This window comes from Erpetoichthys calabaricus, chromosome 17, assembly GCF_900747795.2.
Source record: "Erpetoichthys calabaricus chromosome 17, fErpCal1.3, whole genome shotgun sequence".
Classification (NCBI taxonomy): Eukaryota; Metazoa; Chordata; class Cladistia; order Polypteriformes; family Polypteridae; genus Erpetoichthys; species Erpetoichthys calabaricus.
Window position 1 is genome coordinate 66,408,143 of NC_041410.2, and position 22,043 is coordinate 66,430,185.

The following is a 22,043-nucleotide window of genomic DNA, read 5'->3' on the forward strand; positions in this document are numbered from 1 at the left end:
AAACTTGCATTATCTTGGGAAACTTGTACTGTGGAATTCTTTTACTGTGCCAGTCCATGTAGTTCTTTTATTGCTAGCATTTTGATGTTGAAGGTCACACTTTTATTTACTGATTGTGTTATATCTTGTTTTTGCTGTTAGAGAATAGTACTTGGTTTTGAACTATTTATATTGTCTTTGATGTAACTTTTCTTCCTTGTAATTTATTGTTATTCTAAATAAATTCAGTTGGGTTTCACCATTCTCATCTCTTTCTATGTACATTAAGTTTACACATTCTTCTAAAGTGTGCATTGCCTTTCTTTGGCTACACGGGATTTAATGAAGATGTACATGTTCATTTAATGTGCAACTCTAAATTTTGCCTGTTATGATTGACTGTGAGTGTGGGTATGACATCATGTGAACTGGTTGTAATCACCTCTGAATTTAAACAATTTACGCTGTAGAAACAGACTCCAGGTTGTTGAAACTCTGTAATCTATTACTATTGCAATATCCCCAGTTTTATAATTTTGTACAATAGTTGTTGTGGATTTGTATAGATCATTCTGACTCTTGCTGGGTAAACTACAAAGCTCCTCTTTACTGCATGTCATGTGTTTTTTTTTTTTTTTGGATACTGACTTTTAATATTGTTCAGTCTATAAAGTCCCTTGAGATGGTACTTTCTTCTATGGTAGTGTATCAAATAAATATTGAATATAAGATTAAAAGCAAGTTTCAAAAAATGTTTAGATAGTAATATTGCTGTATGTTGCAAATTAGTAGTAGTAGACTAAAGCATCTCATGATTGTGCTTGCTATGAAAATAATTAATTAAAAATCATTTGTTAATATTAGTCATAAGTAATACCAGTTTTACCAGAAAAAAACACACAAAAGAATAAAATGAAATGGGATGTTTTAATAGAATTTCTGTGAATATTATAGAACTGTGAAAACATCCGTTTTATTGACAGGTGCTAAAACAGAGGCCTCGGTTTGTCACGCTGAAAAAGCAACCATCATATATTGGAGGAGAAAACCTAGAGCTTCGTGATTACCAATTAGATGGGCTTAACTGGCTTGCCCATTCCTGGTGCAGGTGGGAATTAATAGTAATGATAATAATAAATGTTATTTATGTAGTGCTTGAATTCTGTTTTTGTTGTTTTTTCCAGTTTGTCTATAAGTTGCTTTCTTGATTTTTTCACTTTCAGAGTGATTGTTTTTTTAAATAGTAAATAGTAAATAAAAGCATATATATAAAACCAGAGAATTGGAAGAAGGTGAGATTTTTTTTCACATTATTGTGTGTGTGTGTACATGCATGTACCTTAAAATAACCATTTTAGATCACCCCATTATCATAAAAACCAATCGAATTAATAGTGGAGCACTATATCAAGGCTAATATGGCCATCATGAAAGAATAGACAAAGACACTTGTGTAAAATGTTATGGTGGTGTTTTAACTTTGTTTTGCTTTTCAGGTGTAATAGCGTGATCTTGGCTGATGAAATGGGCCTTGGTAAAACCATTCAGACCATTTCATTTTTATCGTACCTGTTCCATCAGCACCAGTTGTATGGCCCCTTCCTATTGGTAGTACCACTCTCTACCTTGACTTCCTGGCAGAGAGAGTTTGAAACGTGGGCTCCAGATATGAATGTAGTAGTATACCTTGGGGACATTGGGAGCAGAAATACGGTAAGAGAGCAAGTTGTATTTGTTATGCCTGTCCTTTGTAGATAAATATTTTTAAAATTTTTAAATTATTATCTTTAAAATATATTGTTTTGTCTTGGTAGAGTAATATATTGCTCTACTTTCCCCTTTGTATTATTAAGATGTAGCCTCTGTCAGAATGCCTAATCCCACAGACTTACTACTGTTTATAAGGTATTATTGTGTATAACTTCTCCCCACCTTCCCTTCTATATCTATAACCTCAGGCAAATAGGTATAGTAAAAGACAAGCAAGAGTTAAGTTACAATTTAAACAATGTATTATTGGTAATATTCATAAATAATAACAAAATGCAAAGTACATTTGAATAGTGGCAACCATTCAACCTGATTAAATGATGATGTGTAGTTCAGGCGGCACACAGACTTGTTAGTTATTTAAAATGTCTCTAGTTAAGGCATCATTGGTGCTTAGCTTTCTTCAGAACAGGCCGCAAGCCTGTTCAATATGGCTGCCGAGCTGTGCTCTTCACTGTGTTGTCTTCATTATCAGATGTTAGTAAGAGAGATGCTTCTTCTTCATCATCAGAGGTTAGTAAGAGAGAGAGAATGTGGTTGAGCAAGCAGATTTATAGATTCTCTGTCCAACCCCTAGAGCCAATAGGACATCATGGTACTTAAAGGCCTCTGATACAAGCCAATTCCAAACAGCCATACTTCAGACCAATGGGGGAATACATCTTAAAACCTGACAGCTCCTCACCCTCCAAAAGACCATTTGTTACGTAGACTGGCCTTCTTACAGGGGTTGAAAGACGTTAGCAGGGAAATACTCGCCAAACTGGTTTAAGGCACATTTTCCCCCAACTCTGTAGTAAAATTGAAAGAGACCCATTCCTGATGGGGGTAAACATGAATGCTTCTTACTAATGTAACACTAAATTACATTGCTTTGCCTAAATTACAAATAAAGACATACAAAATATTTATCAAGTTATATGCAAAATCTTACATCACAACATATATACATATTGCAGTATGCAGGTATGGAAAAAATGAACATGTGAATTCATGTGTTTGTGCTTCTTGTTTAAATATGTAAAGTGCCCTTTGCACATCCATCCATCCATCCATCCATTGTCTCCCGCTTATCCGAGGTCGGGTCGCGGGGGCAGCAGCTTGAGCAGAATTGCCCAGACTTCCCTCTCCCCGGCCACTTCTTTTAGCTCTTCCGGGAGAATCCCAAGGCGTTCCCAGGCCAGTCGAGAGACATAGTCCCTCCAACGTGTCCTGGGTCTACCCCGGGGCCTCCTCCCGGTTGGACGTGCCCGGAACACCTCACCAGGGAGGCGTCCAGGAGGCATCCTGATCAGATGCCCGAGCCACCTCATCTGACTCCTCTCGATGTGGAGGAGCAGCGGCTCTACTCTGAGCCCCTCCCGGATGACTGAGCTTCTCACCCTATCTTTAAGGGAAATCCCAGACACCCTGCGGAGGAAACTCATTTCAGCCGCTTGTATTCGCGATCTCGTTCTTTCGGTCACTACCCATAGTTCATGACCATAGGTGAGGGTAGGAACATAGATCGACTGGTAAATTGAGAGCTTCGCCTTGCGGCTCAGCTCCTTTTTCACCACGACAGACCGATGTAACGCCCGCATTACTGCGGATGCCGCACCGATCCGCCTGTCGATCTCACGCTCCATTCTTCCCTCACTCGTGAACAAGACCCCGAGATACTTGAACTCCTGCACTTGGTGCAGGATCTCGCTACCAACCCTGAGAGGGCACTCCACCCTTTTCCGGCTGAGGACCATGGTCTCGGATTTGGAGGTGCTGATTCTCATCCCAGCCGCTTCACACTCGGCTGCGAACTGATCCAGAGAGAGCTGAAGATCACGGCCTGATGAAGTAAACAGGACAACATCATCTGCAAAAAGCAGTGACCCAATCCTGAGCCCACCAAACCGGACCCCCTCAACGCCCTGGCTGCGCCTAGAAATTCTGTCCATAAAAGTTATGAACAGAATCGGTGACAAAGGGCAGCCCTGGCGGAGTCCAACTCTCACTGGAAATGGGTTCGACTTACTGCCGGCAATGCGGACCAGGCTCTGGCAACGATCGTACAGGGACCGAACAGCCCTTATCAAGGGGGCCGGTACCCCATACTCTCGGAGTACCCCCCACAGGATTCCCCGAGGGACACGGTCAAATGCCTTTTCCAAGTCCACAAAACACATGTAGACTGGTTGGGCAAACTCCCATGCACCCTCCAGGACCCTGCTAAGGGTATAGAGCTGGTCCACTGTTCCGCGACCAGGACGAAAACCACACTGTTCCTCCTGAATCCGAGGCTCGACTATCCGATGGCCCCTGCTCTCCAGGACCCCTGAATAGACTTTTCCAGGGAGGCTGAGGAGTGTGATCCCTCTGTAGTTGGAACACACTCTCCGATCCCCTTTCTTAAAGAGGGGGACCACCACCCCGGTCTGCCAATCCAGAGGCACTGTCCCTGATGTCCATGCGATGTTGCAGAGGCGTGTCAACCAAGACAGTCCTACAACATCCAGAGCCTTGAGGAACTCCGGGCGTATCTCATCCACCCCCGGGGCCCTGCCACCAAGGAGTTTTTTGACCACCTCGGTGACCTCAGTCCCTTTGCACATCACTTATAAAAATGTCTACCAATTTTGATCCCATAATTTTTTTACATGGACATTTTTGTGTATATTTTCAGTGTTTTTATATTTTTAAAAAGTCTTAATTTTCTGAAACATACACCAATTTTATTTATAAGGAAAACAATAAGAAACAGCAAAAATCAATTCCAAATAACTCTTTTGAGGATTTTTCCTTAACATGCCACAAACTGTAAAGTGGTGGGAATAGATGAGAGACAATTATTAAAGGACACCAGCATTTTCTTATGAATACTGTGAAAGAATATGTGGTGGATAACCAAAAAAAAATCAAAACGGAAGCATTATGAAAGAAGGTTTTTGTTGAACATATTGTGACTGACTTCAAAAATGGACAAAAATACAGGCCAGGGGTCTGTTCCAGAAAGCAGGATTAGTGAGAAATCCGATTAAAGTAAATTCAGATTCATAGAAATCAAGCTAACTCTGTTTAAGGAAACCTGGATTTTGCCAAATGTGTGTGTCTGGAACAGATTAAGACGGAGTTACGTTATCAATGAGTTGCAGATAACTTGCTGATCCTGCTTATTGGAATGGGATCACTATTTTCCTGTTCCAGAAATAAAGGTTTGACAAAATCCAGTGCAGTTACTAGGGCAACCAATGCTCTGAAATTGACCTGCAGACAGCAGTCTTAATGTGAAGGATTAATGCTTTCAGATTAATAATTAAGGAGCAGAGCATCCAATCATAAGGTCATAGTTCATAAATATTCCATCAGAAATGTTGATTCCACCTGTACCATTTAAGAAGCAGAAAAGCAGAAGAACAATTGAAGCATAGTTGCACAACTCTTTTACCAAATTCTGAACAGAAAAAATGTAATCAGATCGTGATCAGACATTCTGATTTATATCTGACACTTTTATATATATATATATATATATATATATATATATATATATATATATATATATATACATAGATATACAACGTTCTCAAGCATGTTCACTGTCAAATCATGGACATTTCATGTTTTTTTTTTTTTTTTAAAGGGCAGTTTTCTTCACAACATTGGGGATGCCACATATGTCAGCAAAGCAATGCAAAGTGTGCCTAGCTTTAATGCAGCATCTGCTCACATACACACACACACACAAGGCCTGTGTTCCTGAGAGAGACAAAGAGGAATTTCACAAGTAGAGCAATCAAATTTAAGCAATTGCTGCATTTCTGACTAATAATAACTGATAATAGATTTGCTGGTGGAATAAGCTAGCACCTTTAGCTCTTCTGTTGAGTCCTCTCACCTTTTTTAAAAAAATGAAATGCCTCTGAAGAGTCTTCTCTTCAGTATGTACCTATACCCAGTATGCTTATTAATGTGGTTTCAATTTGGGGCTTTTTAATGGAATGAAGCATGGTTGCTCCTCCGAAACCACGTTTAAATGGTGAAACAATGGGAAACAAATTGTTTTGTTTTTTTTTTGTTTTTTTTACACCTAGTCTTTGCTGGCTTGCTACTGCTGCAGTGCCGCGTGATCTGCATCTTGTGCAGGGCTTCGAACGTTTAAAAGCCTGTACAGCAGCTGTTCTTTTGTCTCACTGTCTTGTCTCTCTTCTCCCCCAGACATCCTCAAATACTACTCGATCTCTTTTTGCTGTTCCGTTATTTCACCAAGTAATATTTTCCATTTGTTTGTGCTAATGCGATCTTTATTATCATTTTTTTGAGACTTTCAAATTTTCCTACTTCCATTATCTCTTAACTTGCTCTGCATGTGTATCGTGCCAACATTTTTGAATTCTTTACAATGTTCTTCTTTGTCATCTACTCTTTGTCTTTTTTCGGCCCTGGGCGTGGTTAAATCTCTTGACACAAAGTCTAGTCTCGCAGGACATGAAAGGGTCTTGTCTTCCTAAGAAGGTCACATCTTGTCTCCCTGAACAGGTCTTGTCTCATCACAAGTTTTTTTATATAATAGAGAGATGTGTCGTCTTATCCTTTCTTAAAATATGAGATGCCACGCACATAATTACTGTACAAATATTGAGGCCAAATATTTGGGGTCTCACATTTGAACATGGCAAGTTACCATTCAAAGAGCGGGTATTGTGAGTCTTTTGTTGCAAAATTGTACATGAAAGTAATTAACCTTTGGTTCTGTTTTGGCATGTAATTACCGGACAATATAGAGTTCAGTGTAAGCACATTCAACAGTAATGTGTAGAACAACTCTGTATATGCTGAACACTTAATGTCATGGATCTTAGACTTTTTTGCAGTCATTGGTATTACAAAAATGGAATACAATGCTTACTTAAGGGCATATAACATTTCAAGTATAGTAATATCATCAGGAGTATGTTTTTCACAGTGCAGCAATTTATCACAAAGAGTTTACGCGGATTTCACTACCTTTTTTATCCATTCATTCTGAGGGCTCCACAGAATCTCCCATTTCCTTGGCAGCTGCTGCTGTATTACTCCTCTTTAGGAGGATCCATATTACTAACTGAGAATGGTAAACCAGAAGGCATGGACCCAGGTACACGGCGATGGACGCAGGAGACATAGTGCGCAGGCGCCTACAGCGCGCATCTCATAAACCGCAAGCGAAGTCTGATCCACCGCGAACGAAGGAGTCACGGCTCAAAAACGAAAGAGCTCAACTAACGAAGGAGTCACGGCTCAAAAACGAAATAGCTCAACTAACGCCACACAGAAAAGAGGATTCTGCACTGCTCCCCAGAGTCAAATGGAAGACACTACGGGGCCCGCAAAGGTCCACAAAGAGAGTACGAAAGGCACAGGCGCCTACAACGCGCTTCTGAACTAAACATCCACACTACACAGCATGATCCGGGTAATAAGAATAAATGAACTCTCCGTATTAAACGTACGGCATCCTCACACGTCCAAACCATATAGCATATGTGAATCACATTACAGTGATGCATTATTAACAGTACAACCACAGAAAACGCTCCGTATTAACAGTAAGTGCAATTATCCATATTACTAACGGTAGACGACGGATAACTAATGGTGTCACGGTCACGGCTCCAAAACGATCCAGCTCAACTAACGGAGCTACAAAAGCGAGCCCGCATGGATAAAAACAATAGACGTAGGCGCCTACAATGCGCGTCTGAAACCGCGGAAGCAAAACTGTCACGGCTCCAAAACCAAACGGCTCAAAAACGAAATAGCTCAACTAACGCCACACAGAAAAGAGGATTCTGCACTGCACCCCAGAGTCAAACGGAAGACACTACGGGGTCCGCAAAGGTCCACAAAGATAGTACGGAAGGCGCGAGAAAGTACGAAAGGCGCAGGCGCCTACAACGCGCTTCTGAACTAAACATCCACACTACACAGCATGGTCCGGGTAATAAGAATAAACGAACTCTCCGTATTAAACGTACGCCATCCTCACACGTCCAAACCATATAGCATATGTGAATCACATTACAGTGATGCATTATTAACAGTACAACCACAGAAAATGCTTCGTATTAACAGTAAGTGCAATTATCCATATTACTAACGGTAGACAATGGATAACTAATGGAGTCACGGCCACGGCTCCAAAACGATCCAGCTCAACTAACGGAGCTACAAAAGCGAGCCCGCATGGATAAAAACAATGTACATAGACGCCTACAACGCGCGTCTGAAACCGCGGAAGCAAAACTGTCTCGGCTCCAAAACCAAACAGCTCAACTAATGGAGCTACAAAAACAAGCCCACATGGACAAATACAATGTACATAGACGCCTACAACGCGTGTCTGAAGCAAAGCAGGCACGGGTTCAAAACGAAAGACCACAACTGACGAGAGATACAAAAACGAGCCCGCCTGGATAAAATCAATGAACGCAGGCGCCTACAGCGCGCGTCTGAAATGCCGCAGGCACGGCTCCAAAAAGAAAGAGCTCGACTAACGGGGCTACAAAAACGAGCCCGCCTGGATAAAACAAATGAACGCAGGTGCCTACAACGCGCTTCTCAAACAACGCAACCAAAGGAGTCACGGCTCCAAAACGAAACATCTCAACTAACGGACATACAGAAGCAAGCCTGCCTGAATACAATTAATGAACGTAGGCGCCTACAACGCGCCTCTCAAACAGCAGAGTCAATAGATAAATGGCAAAGAAAGGAACGACAGACGGACGCTAAACAATTCCTCCAATTAGCTGACAACGCATTCTGTAATGAGTCCACTATTAGTGAACATTCATTAGGATTAATGAATATACTTCCTTTGTTCGTCATCTACACCTTTATACTCCAATATATCTCATACATTTATCAATGTATTTCGGGTTACTCAACACCGGGGGTAGGCGAGCGAAGCCCCCTTGTATGTCTATAATCTTCATGCATAGCCAACAGCACCTTTTTCTCTGCTGGCATGGATGTTCCCTTTGCTTCTCAGATTTGCAGTTCATGGTTAATTGGCTGTTCAGTGCTCAGCTTATAAGGCTTTGTAAATTTTTCCATGGTGTTCTGTAACAGGGTAATCTACTATAGCAAACCACAATTAATTCTGAGTTGTAGGATTATCTAATATCTCTTTTTGGAACAGTCCCTGCTCAGCTATCTATATAGAGTTTTAATGTTTTCCATATTTACAGTTTTTTTCCTAGGAACTCTAGTTAAATTCCATCTCTCAATAACTACAGGCTTAATTGATAGTTGTAAAATGACCCAACATGGGTAAGTGTTCCCTTACAGTTTACTGGCATCCTGTCCATGGTTATTGTTTACCTTCATCCTCATGATGCCAGGGTATGCTATAACCCTCTGTAGCCCTGAAACATGAATAATAATAACAATCCCATTCACATTAAATACCCATATCCTGACTATCAAAGTGTATTTTTATGTGTATTCTGTTTTAGGAATGCATGCATTTAATGTAAACATGTAGCACAAGATGAAATTCAGGAGAAATGTGGAGTAATTATTATATATAATACTGGATGCTTAGTGTCAAATCCAGTACAGTGGAACCTCGGTTTACGAGTGTTTTGCAAGACGAGCAAAAATTTTTAATAAATTTTGACTTGATAAATGAGCGAGGTCTTGCAGTACGAGTAGTATGTATACAGTGATCCCTCGCTATATCGCGCTTCGCCTTTTGCGGCTTCACTCTATCGCGGATTTTATATGTAAGCATATTTAAATATATATCGCGGATTTTTTGCTGGTTCGCGGATTTCTGCGGACAATGGGTCTTTTAATTTCTGGTACATGCTTCCTCAGTTGGTTTGCCCAGTTGATTTCATACAAGGGACGCTATTGGCAGATGGCTGAGAAGCTACCCAACTTACTTTTCTCTCTCTCTCTCTTGCGCTGACTTTCTCTGATCCTGACGTAGGGGGTGTGAGCAGGAGGGCTGTTCGCACACCTAGACGATACGGACGCTCGTCTAAAAATGCTGAAAGATTATCTTCACGTTGCTACCTTCTGTGCAGCTGCTTCGTGAAGTGACATGCTGCACGGTGCTTCGCATACTTAAAAGCTCGAAGGGCACGTATTGATTTTTGACTGTTTGTTTTTCTCTGTCTCTCTCTCTCTCTCTCTCTCTCTCTCTCTCTCTCTCCCTGCTCCTGACGGAGGGGGTGTGAGCTGCCGCCTTCAACAGCTTTGTACCGGCGGTGCTTCGCATACTTAAAAGCCAAACAGCCCTATTGATTTGTTTGCTTTCCTCTCTCTTTCTGACAGTCTGTGCTCCTGACGCGTACTCCTTTGAGGAGGAACATATGTTTGCATTCTTTTAATTGTGAGACAGAACTGTCATCTCTGTCTTGTCATGGAGCACAGTTTAAACTTTTGAAAAAGAGACAAATGTTTGTTTGCAGTGTTTGAATAACGTTCCTGTCTCTCTACAACCTCCTGTGTTTCTGCGCAAATCTGTGACCCAAGCATGACAATATAAAAATAACCATATAAACATATGGTTTCTACTTCGCGGATTTTCTTATTTCGCGGGTGGCTCTGGAACGCAACCCCCGCGATGGAGGAGGGATTACTGTACTCTGTCTGCTGAGCGTCATGTGATCACAACTGAGCTGATGGTTCTTCTCTCTCTTTCGCTGCGGGATTGTGGGCAATTGTCTCCTATTCTCTGTCTGAGTCGGCGTGCCTCACTCATAGTAAACATCCGTACACATCCGTACGAGCTTATACTGTTTACAACAGCATTAGCATTGTGACTGTGTGTGCGCGACGCGTGTGTATGTGTGTGTGCACGCGTGCGCTCGTGTGTATGTGTGCTCGCGCGCGCATGTGTGCTGTGACGTGCGAGTCCCCGTTCTTGCACACTAAGACACAAAGCTGAGTCAACACCAGCTTTATTCAGCTTGAAACAGACACAGCAGTCAGGCAGTGCCCTGCGCATTTATAATGCTCCTTGTTCCTTATATCACCCATCGACGGCAAGCGCTTATAGCATGTCCGCGATCTTTTCAGATTCGCTTTTACAGCGAACTGCTACAGAGCTGGGAGACTGCGATTGCTTTGGGACGCTCTTCCACGTGTCGTCCCATTGGGTGGAATCCCACAAGAGTTTAGAAACTCAGTCACACCAGCCATGATTCTTTTCAAAGGTAAAGTGCAGGTTAATTTGTTTTATGTATTTTTACTTTATATTTTGTATTAATCATTTTTATATGAATAGTTTTGGGTTGTGGAACAAATCATCTGAGTTTCCATTATTTCTTATGCTCAAATTCACTTTGATATACGAGTGCTTTGCACTACGAGCACGTTTCCGGAACGAATTATGCTCGCAAACCGAGGTTCTGTACTTTTGAAATTTGCCAAAGGTGAGATTGTTGGTGCTCTCAGGAAGACAATATAAGCAGAATGATGTTTGCTGTTTATGAGCTTTATTTTGTCATGTGTGATGAAGTTGTAACTAGTAAAAGAGGTGAAATAGAAGGTTTTAGACATAAAAGTTAAACTGGATTATAACAGTCAGTTGTCATATTTAAAGGAAAAAGAAGTTGATGTGATCTCACAGGCTATTGTAATAGAGCAAAGCTATGATGAAATAGAGTAAAGAACCATAAAACAATGATTATTTATTTAATTATGGTAGTAACTTAACTGTTTTTTGTTGACGGACATTTATTTCTGACCATAGTATAATGAGATTTTTAGTTGGAATTAGTAGACATTTGTAATTATTGTTAATCATTTTTTAATCTCTGTGTATCTGCAATCATATAATACCCCCCTCCCACCACCCCCAAATACAGGTGCTTTCTATGGTCCATGACTGAAATAACAAGAGTGCTAATAATTTGATTTCTGTGTAATCTTCATCACATATAGTGAAACAATGTTACTTACTATAAGTGTCAAATTTTTTTAAAATAATTATTGCCTAGTTTTTTGGTGAATATTGTCCACGTGTCTATAGAAGAAAGACACAAATTCACACTTAGGCGGCAGCATTCAATTATTTCAACAACATTGGCAAGAGAGGATTTGCTGAGGTAACAGGGAGATGCACATGCAGTCAAGTGTGAACTGGGAGATAGAGACCATAATTCATAACTGGCTACCAGTGTTCAGTAGCATTGCTTGTGGCAGTAATAGGGCATCTTTGGTGTACAAAAAAAAACAAAACATTTAGATAATGCTCATTTATCTCATTGGCCCATACGTATATGCCAACTTTATAATTTATTCATTTATTTTAAAGTTTGAGTTAAATTCAGAATTTATCAAATCATTGTTATATTATTTCTTTAAGGTTTAGGTGTCACTTTTTCATTTGTATTAAAGTTTTTTTTTAATATTTTCATATGTTATCACAGCCTTTATTACCATCTAATTATTTTGGATTTTCTTTGTTTTTTTTTATTTCTAGATTCGAGATTATGAGTGGATCCATCCTCAAACGAAACGGTTGAAATTCAATGCACTACTAACAACCTATGAAATCCTACTAAAAGACAAGGTATCATTTACATGACATACTAAAAATAAGCTTTATATAAAAAATGAAAGCACGGATCCAGAGGCTATATCTTGTAGTTTTAGTTTTTTGGCAGTTTTTGAGGGCTGGTTTATATTATTTCTATAAAATTTTGGACACTTTTCCCCTATATTGTAAGTGTGACATCTTTATTACAGCCACATTTACTTCAGTATGTGTGCCTTATTGTATATTGAAACTGTTTTTTGTACTAGTTCATTATCAGGCAAAACCTTGTTTCTAACTGTTTAAATTAAGCAGTTAATTTGAAAAATGTATTACTTTAACATTGTATTACAAGTAATCTCCCATTAATGCTAATCTCTGTTATACTGCATATTTTTGCTGTTCTGTTTTAAAACTGATTTACAGAGGAAATGTGAAAGGAAGTTTTCCTTCACTTATGATAAGCCAATAATTAAGTAAAGCTTTCTTGTTTTATATTATACAAGAGGTCTGTCAGGTTAAATGTGACATTTCGGGTATAGTTTAAAAAAAATCCTATTCAGAAGTGTAAAACTTTTCTTTCTTTTGTCTAGAAATTTGATTTCGACTGATAAAATTTACATCAAAATAACTGAAACAAAGATTTTAAAAAACTAAATAATATGATAACAGTAAAACAAGAATTATAGAAATCAAGTATGTGTGTGCATACAGACATAAGAAGTGCTAGACAAAAGTGACCCCAGATATTTTACACAAAAAAAGGTGTTTAATGTTTTTAGGTTTTCTTTGTTTTTTACATGGAGTGTCTTCTATGTGACTCTCATGGCTCTCTCTTTTCTCTATTACCCAAGAATGTACATAAAAGAAAGGTTTTAGTGCTACTTTATGTCAAAGTGATTTCTTACTTTCTTTTCAAGCAGTTTGAATACAAAGTCTTGTAAAAGACAATAGTTTACCTTAGTTGTTTTGCATTTACTGATGGTGGCTGTCTAGCCTGAGCAGCTTACTCTATACAGTCCAAACACATTTGATCCTTAAAAATTGCCTAGTGATGGAAATTAAGGTTAAATTAAAATGAAAATTGAATGAAAGATTACCATTTTAATTGCTTGTTTAGGATCAGCTAATGTTGTTTAAGTAATCAAGCGTATGTTTTTCTGACTTGTTTTCCAAGACAAAAACAATACTTGTAAAAACTTTGTAAAAACTTTTCACTGACCTATTTCAACAGCTCTTCTAAAACTTTTTATGACCTTTAGCTGATTATGCTTAGTATTTACTGAACATTTAAATGTGTATGTATTGGTGTAACACTAGTAGGGGTAGCAATTAAACTCCAATGATGTTTTTTTTCTCACTTTGCCCATGTAGAAATGGGCTGGTTACTTTAGGTATTATTCTGTTACTACAAATGTTTCCTGTACCTTTTTTATATAAATAATTAAATTTATTTTTTCCATCACTTTTTCCTTACTGCTGCTTTACTTTAAATGTTAAGGGTTTTATTTGACCATTCTGGGATAATTGGGCATCTTTGCTATTTGATTGAGAAGGGGTGGGAATATGGCTTGACACAGGCTTCTCTTTCCACCTTGTGCCTGATGCTAGCCAACCCTGAAATGCAAGAAGTCTGTTCAGAAAATGAACTGATGGATGGTGTAGCAATGTGTTGAACACAATTGCTTAATTAATTTAGCTGAAGTACAGTGTATTTAGTGTTAAAAACTTTTAGTCTAACTGACATTTAGTCTTTTTCTCTCATGTTTTAAACTTCACATGTGACATGCAGTTTTGCAGATTGAATGCGACAATACAAATATAGTAAAAAAAAATCTTACTCAATGTTAAAAAGTAGTATTCAAATATGAAGGATTAACTGTTTGCTTTTACTTGCACTAATCGTGATGTTTTTATTCCAGACATGCTATTCAATACTTGGTTATTTGACTGTTTTCACATATAACTTCAGAATCAGCTTAGTTCTATTTTTGAATGGTTATCTTGTATCATGCAGCTTTCTGCTGTTTAAACACACCCCTTCACAGTGTGCTGTGGGATAAATATTTCTACCTTGCTGCTCTACTTTTTCTTTTCTTATCAAGCCCAAATACTGGTTTTCTTTAAAGAAAATGGAAAATAACTGCAGTATTTCTGATTTTTAATTTGTTTTTATAAAATAATGTAAAGTTGCTATTTTAAAGAGCATTTGTATGTCATCAGTGCTCATTATATCTATATCAGGCAACACATACTTTGCATTTTTGTTGCTGCTGACTTAATTTTTATTTATAAGCACCATTTGGGACCCTTAAGGAAACTGTACAAAGAAATGTTTTAAACAGAGAGACACAAAATTAAAGCAAATAGGATATCACATTTAAATGAGAGAAAAACAAAAAATCCGGTTCAAAAAGCTACAGTAAGTGTTAATTTTAAAATCGTCAATAAAGGAAGACTGTTGAATAAAAAGAACTAGTAAGGAGTTCCATAAACTGGAAGCTGAATTAAATAATCAGTGACTCAGTGTCTTGTGTTTGGTTCTGGAACAATACGTAACTCTTCATTAAGAAACTTACAAACTGCAAAGTGGTATGTAATAATGTGACATGCTAGAAAAAATAGATGGGAAAAACTGTCATGTAGAATTTTATTTGGAAGTAGGGAAAGCGTATACGATGCAAGGACATGAATGAAGCTGTTACCGTTCCCAAAATTTTATACAAGTTAAAATTCTAGTGTTTTGAACATGCTGTAACCTGTGTACTATTTCCTTGATACACCAAAGCGTAGACCATTACAGTAATCAAGACGAGACATGACAAAAACATAGGTAAGTGGTTCAGCAGCAGTTAAAGAAACTTCCAAGTAAGTAGATTGGAAAAGAATTACATCTGGTTAAATTCTTAACATGAGTACCAAACAAGAAGTTAGAAACCTTTATGAAAGAACTGTATATAGTAGGGCTATGAAATTAGCCAAAAAATAAGGTTTGAATATTCAAATTAAAAACAAGTAAATATTCAGACATATTCCAGCTTGCATGTATGTTTGTGGGTGCCATAGCAAGAACAAACAAAAACAGCCAAAAAAAGTCCTAGTGGTACTTTGGCAACTGTTTTTTAAATTTACTAGCTATCAAAATCCTGAGTATTTGCACTGAAGTGTAGTACTGACAGCTGGGTGCAAAAATACTTCTCTGAGAAAGCGAGCCATAAAAGCAGCAATGAAAAGAAGCTGAAATCCATAAGAGCCACTCACTGGCACCTTGTGCATCTACAAATCAAAGTATCCTCATGACGCTTTTTCTGAGGTCCTGCTTTCAAAACTTAATAGGAGTTCTGTGGTGCAAACATATTGTGACGTATCTTGCTGCCAAACAAGCACAGGCAAAGCAGTTTTAGATCAGCAGGAATACCAGTTAGTAAGACAGTGACAGGCTGAGAACAGTGAGCAAAGTAAAAAAGCAAGCAGATGCAGGCAGGTTGAAGACAGACTTCTTTTATTATGTTGGAAGTGTCCAATTGGCTGTGGCAGAGTACAGTTAATATCATGACATTCAAAGTATAAAAAGTCAGGACATGGGAAAAAAAAACAATTCTGTTTATGGGTCTGACTGTAAGTTTTACTAATGAAGGTAATAAGCTAACCATTCAAAATTACGAAAAAGCTGATCTTGGAAGTGAAGCGCAAAAACAGATTAGTGAAATACTGCAGTTTGCGTAGCACCTCTGGAGTAACTTGATGCCAGAACTAGCGTGGGTAAAACAAACAATTGTTCTTTGACAACTGAACGTCAGCTTTTGCGTTCAAACAATTAATTCGAATTATATTAAAATATTGAAGTTCGATCTGACAGCACTAGAATATACTAAATGTTGGAATTTTGAGGTCTTTAAGTACTTCCTCCGCATTAAGTATTTTTAGCAGATATCTTTAAGCTCTTGTTACATTATGTTTCTTTTCCACTGATTTTCAGTTGGGACAGACATGGCATGCTCCTGTGACCACTAGTTAACAACTTAAAAAAAATATCTGTAAAATTAGTTTGAGTGCTTATCAGAAACTACTCAGTTAAGAAACAATGCAGAAAAAAATGTAAAGTAAAAGTAAAGCACAAGAAGTGTAAGCTATGGTTAACTACAAGGCTAAATGAATAGTAGAAGTCCTAAGTCCCAGTTTCTTTTTATGTTACTAGATTTTTGTCCAGTTAAAATATCCATTGTAATTGACCTTTGCACTACTTTCTCACCAGGCAGTGTTGGGTAGCATAAACTGGGCATTCCTGGGTGTAGATGAAGCTCACAGGCTGAAGAATGATGATTCTCTGCTGTATAAGACCCTAATTGATTTCAGGTCAAATCACCGCCTGCTTATAACGGGGACACCTCTTCAGAATTCCCTAAAGGAATTGTGGTCACTGCTTCACTTCCTCATGCCAGAAAAGTAAGGATCACAAAGAAGCCTTCACAAACTTGCCACCTTTTGTTTGATATTGTATATGTTTATCTGTGTTGCTTTAGATATTGTAGGCATTGTTGTTTAGAAGCTAAAGTATTGGGCCCTAAACCACAAGGTTAAAAGTACAGTTACCATCTCCAGTCCACAGTGTGATGGTGAGCAATTCACTGGTACACCAGATATGTAATAGTTGTGGTAGCTGCGTTTATCCAAAATTTACAAAGTTCTGCAGCTTTTCATTTGCTTCATAGGATCATTCAAGTAAAAGTGTGACACATGTTGAAATAATCCCACAGACCAAATATCTTTGCTTTAAAAGTTTGAGTAAAATTTCAAAGCAAAACAGTTCACACAAAAATAAAGAAAAAATTGATAGAAAAGTTCTTGTTTAAGAAAGTTACTCTTTAAGACTTGTATATCTTGTTTCATTTCTCGTAGTTTGGTCATACAGTTGTACTTCAGGAATGTTAAGCACAGTCAGAAAACTTTATGCCATCTCCAGTTCTAACAAACATATCCAACAGTCCATGCTAGCAATAAGACTATTTCCTAATGGGTTTATTTAACACTGTTTTACAGGTATAGCTAAAAGTGTTCTATCTCATGTTATCTTACAGGGGGTAAATGGCTATACCATATTCTAGGTAGCTATACGAAATTAAGCAAACACTTAAATGAATTTAACATCAAACATTAACTTTCTAAGATTGGCTCTTGTAGTTGTACTGCATCAGACAGTTGGATTGAGGCATCAGCAAAGCATAATAAAAAAATGTGTTGCTGTGTTTCAACTGGTTAATTTTTTCCAGGTGAATAATAAGAAAAAATGCATTTCTGTTTTTCCAGATGTTATTTTTTTCACTCTGCCAGCTGAATCATAGTTCACAAGGCAGTTGTTCAATAGCATAATTCATACATCTGCTGAATATTGTCTTATTGGAGTAATATTCTGAAATGAATGCTCTGTACCTTTAACTTGGATTTATTAAATTATACAGATGCATATATTAAGTTAGAAATTCTCAGTTCTGAAAATTTCTATTGGTATATTTTGCAACACATACCTGTACACTCCTAAATCAGAACGACTATATTGAGTAAAGCCTCCTGTCATGGGTCTTGTTAAGTCTTTACTTTGATCTGTTTTCTCATTTTCAGGATATGGTCAAGTGTGTTCTGAAGGCCACATGCATTCATTTTTCACTCACTGTTCTTATTTCTTCTTTCTAAAAAAGATTTGATTCATGGGAGGATTTTGAAAGTGATCATGGCAAGGGCAGAGAAAATGGATACCAAAGTTTGCACAAAGTCCTTGAGCCATTCCTACTTCGACGTGTCAAAAAGGATGTAGAGAAGTCATTGCCTGCTAAAGTGGAGCAAATCTTAAGGGTGGATATGTCAGCCCAACAAAAACAGTATTATAAGTATGAAGTTCACAAAGTTGTTTCCAGTTTTTGTTAATTTGCACATTGGTATTGAATTCTTCATCCTCTTTTTATTATAGTTACATTTTATAATGATATTGAATTTTGTAATAACAGGTGGATTTTAACAAGGAATTACAGGGCACTTTCTAAAGGGACACGAGGAAGCACTTCTGGCTTTTTGAATATAGTCATGGAACTAAAAAAATGTTGTAATCATTGTTATTTGGTTAAAATGCTAGAAGAAAATGAAAATGAAAAAGCAGAGGAACATTTGCAGGTGAGTGAAGTGTTTCTGTAATCTTCTGGAAAGAAGACAAATAATGAATAGATCTTGACTATGATTTTGGTTGATTTCATAATATATTCCCATGGTAAATTTTATAAGATTTTGCAGTGGAAAAATTGAAAGAAATCGTTAGGTTCACAGCAACAAAGCTGTCATCATTCAGGAAGAGATGATAGATGAAATTCCTATAACCCTACTAAAAAACTGTAAGGAAATGCCTATATTGCTAGACCAGTAAGCATTATACAGCACAATACTAGGAGCAAGCTTAACTAAAATAATGTGTCTTAAATGTCATGTTGAATCTTGAGACTGATGGTTCATCCTTATTGCCAGACTAAAGTATCAAAGTAAATTAAGGCTAATAAAGAGAGCTATAGACGTGCATAATATGATTTTTGGGGCTGCACAAATGATTATTTTGTAAATGATTAACCTGTTATTTTATAATTTAATTTTCTTAATCAGATGACTAACTTTGTCCAAATAACTTAAACAGATATATGAACATATGCTGCATTTAAATATGTATTGAATGATTTGATATATAGAATTAGAAAATATATGGATATGAAAGAAACACAACTAAATTAACTCCCAACAATACAACACATTTATCAATATTTAACAGTAATTAAGTCAAAAAAAGCCAGAAAGTAAAAAAATGATATGTTTGATTAATAACAGACATGGTAACATAATCTGATATCAGCAGTTTAATTTGAAATAAGAGCAAATTGGCTGTTTGTTTCTTTTTTTTAAGAACCCTAAGCATTACAAAGGATCCACTGTGACCCCTTTCACATTTTTTTTTAAATCCATCTAAAATAGCAACAGATGTTATTTATAGACCTCATGAATATAGATGCTAGGCATAATTGGCATAAAACAAGCCTAATAGTGTTTGTGAAATACAAATGATACAGACTAAAAGACAAATGAGACATAACTTATCTCTTGAAGAGAAGACTGAGGTTAAAAACCAATGTTCTATACTTTTGCAACACAAAGCATTAAATAATTATAAGTTAAACCTTTCAGCAGACCTTGGTACAACTTTGCACTTTGTTTTGACGAGGCAATGACTGCACAACGAGCAATTGTTTTCAATTCCCATTGCTTGTTATTGTCATCATTACATCCATCCATCCATCCATTTTCCAACCCGCTGAATCCGAACACAGGGTCACGGGGGTCTGCTGGAGCCAATCTCAGCCAACACAGGGCACAAGGCAGGAACCAATCCCGGGCAGGGTGCCAACCCACCGCAGGACACACACAAACACACCAAGCACACACTAGGGCCAATTTAGAATCGCCAATCCACCTAACCTGCATGTCTTTGGACTGTGGGAGGAAACCGGAGCGCCCGGAGGAAACCCACGCTGACACAGGGAGAACATGCAAACTCCATGCAGGGAGGACCCGGGAAGCGAACCCAGGTCTCCTAACTGCGAGGCAGCAGCCCTACCTCTGCGCCACCGTGCCGCCCCCATCATTACATTCAAACATATATTATTTTTAAAAACAGTGATGACCACCTGAAAGTACGCTTGTAAATCCGTTCGTTCATTTTAAACTCTATATGTTAAGAATTCTGAGGATTGAAAAGGTGTGATGTGAATAAAATGTATAGTGATAATTGTTATTATTATTACATTCGCCTACAATGTTTCATTTTTTCAAAAGAAACCTACCAGATATGTTAATCAGTGGGTTACCATGTAAATATGCATTAATAATCCTTTCTGAAATCTGTGGAAATCTACTGCTGAAAAATACTCTATTTCAGGCAGAGGAGGCAAAGAGAAGAAATAAGAGGAAACCTTTAGGCACTCCTTTCCAGCTCTCTATAATTCTGACAGACGCTGATAAATAGTTTTCTTTCATATCTATGATATGACAGTTAAATATTAACAAGTTACCAGCCCTGACATGGATATCTGACAAAAAGTGAAAATGCAACCCTGCCCTAAATAAAGCTAGAAAGTGCATTTAGTAAACTAATCTATGGCATTTAGCCATTCCATGTACCAAAACATTATTTTACTTAAGCATACTCGCGAATAATAATAGTGGCAACTAACAAGTGCATTAGTAGACAGTTTATCAGTTCTGTCGATAGAAATACCGTGGCTCTAACTTTCACCCCAACATTAGTCACTAGCATTAATTTCTGAACTTATTCAGCTTCCCAACCCACCGATTGTCAAACAGCTAAATAAAAGTAAGTTGGTTACTTAAGGCATAGGTTTTTCCTTTTCAGATGTTTATGCATTGGGCTAGTACTGTTGCAGAACACCAAACAATTCACAAATAACCATTTTCTCAGATTTTTGGGTGAAGTATTCCCACACAGAGGATATTTTCATCTTATATTTGGCTGAATCTTCTTATGCTAAATGTTGGTGTGCAATGTAGTGGAGGAGCAATGCCAACTAGTCCCTTAAAATACAATTCAAAAATGTAATTGTGGCAGCCCTAATGATTTTTCATTTGTAGTTCTTGTTACAGTTGTATGTGTTGAGTTAATTGCATGACCATAATTGAAAGTGCCTATCAGAAAGTAAAGTGCTATCAGATGTACTTTCTGAACAGTTATTGCTTTATTCTATATATTAAGAACTTGCCCTTTTAGAGATATTATGGTGTTAATTAAGGACAATCTTTCATAATGAAGTTTCAGTGTAAATAATGTTATTATCAAAATATATCTAAAATTTTATCTGATTTAGTAAACATTGAGTGTGAACTCCTTGTGTTTAGTGCTGGCAAAAGTACTTTACTGTTTAAAGAATTTATATGCAAGCTTTGAGTTTTTTTCCAGTTCAAAATATGCTGGTTTCATCCATCCACTGTTTAATTTTATTGATACAATCTTTGTTAGCTTTGTCGAATGGCTACACAAAGCATATATTTCTAATTGCTGATAGTTCAAGTTATATAGTATATCATTTACACAGTGTTTGCAGTCATTGAATCAGGAATTTCATTTTTGTAGTTTCTAACATTTAATTTTACTCAGGGAAATTGAATTTTGCTCAGAAGTACATGGTTGATTTTTGCCATCTGTAGAAACTCATCCGAAGCAGTGGGAAGCTAGTACTTCTGGATAAACTTTTGACAAGACTTCGTGAGAGAGGCAACAGAGTTCTTATTTTTTCCCAGATGGTGCGAATGCTGGATATTCTAGCTGATTACCTAACTATCAAGCGATATCCTTTTCAGGTACTTTTTTGCCATAACTGTTTCAGTTTTCTGTCCTTTCTTGTAAATCAAAATTTTGCATCTTTTTAAAGATGTTCCAAGTTTTGCTGTAATGGCAGTTATCACTGAAGAATTTCTATTTCATTAGTGACTTCACTATTTTCATTACCAGAATATCTAAAAGCCGAGCCTACAACATCGAGTAACATTTGCAAACATCAGTACATTCTAGTTTGTGTTTCTGCTAGCAAACCAAGTAGTGTTGTACGTATAATCTGACCATCACAACAGCTGTTTTGGGATAGAAAGTTGGAGACCATGTATGTGAGTAACTGGGTTTTGTGGACCATTGCAGAAACTAATGGGAGCCATGGCTGTCCGCATTGACATAATTTAGCATGCACTG

At 37.6% G+C, this 22,043-nt stretch overlaps 1 protein-coding gene across 4 annotated transcripts in view; it reads left to right on the forward strand.

Annotated features, from left to right (window-relative positions):
* Positions 1-22,043, forward strand: part of chd2 (chromodomain helicase DNA binding protein 2) — a 261,689-nt gene that overhangs the window by 136,313 nt on the left and 103,333 nt on the right. For all 4 annotated transcript variants that reach the window (XR_007933712.1, XM_051920212.1, XM_028822994.2 and 1 more), the window contains 7 exons: positions 963-1,087; positions 1,476-1,692; positions 12,203-12,292; positions 16,512-16,702; positions 17,953-18,141; positions 18,259-18,421; positions 21,506-21,658. Coding sequence is in view for 3 of the 4 variants with exons in the window: in XM_051920212.1 (XP_051776172.1) it covers positions 963-1,087; positions 1,476-1,692; positions 12,203-12,292; positions 16,512-16,702; positions 17,953-18,141; positions 18,259-18,421; positions 21,506-21,658 (1,128 nt within the window). In the remaining variant the exon portion in view is untranslated. The remainder of the gene's footprint in view (positions 1-962; positions 1,088-1,475; positions 1,693-12,202; positions 12,293-16,511; positions 16,703-17,952; positions 18,142-18,258; positions 18,422-21,505; positions 21,659-22,043) is intronic.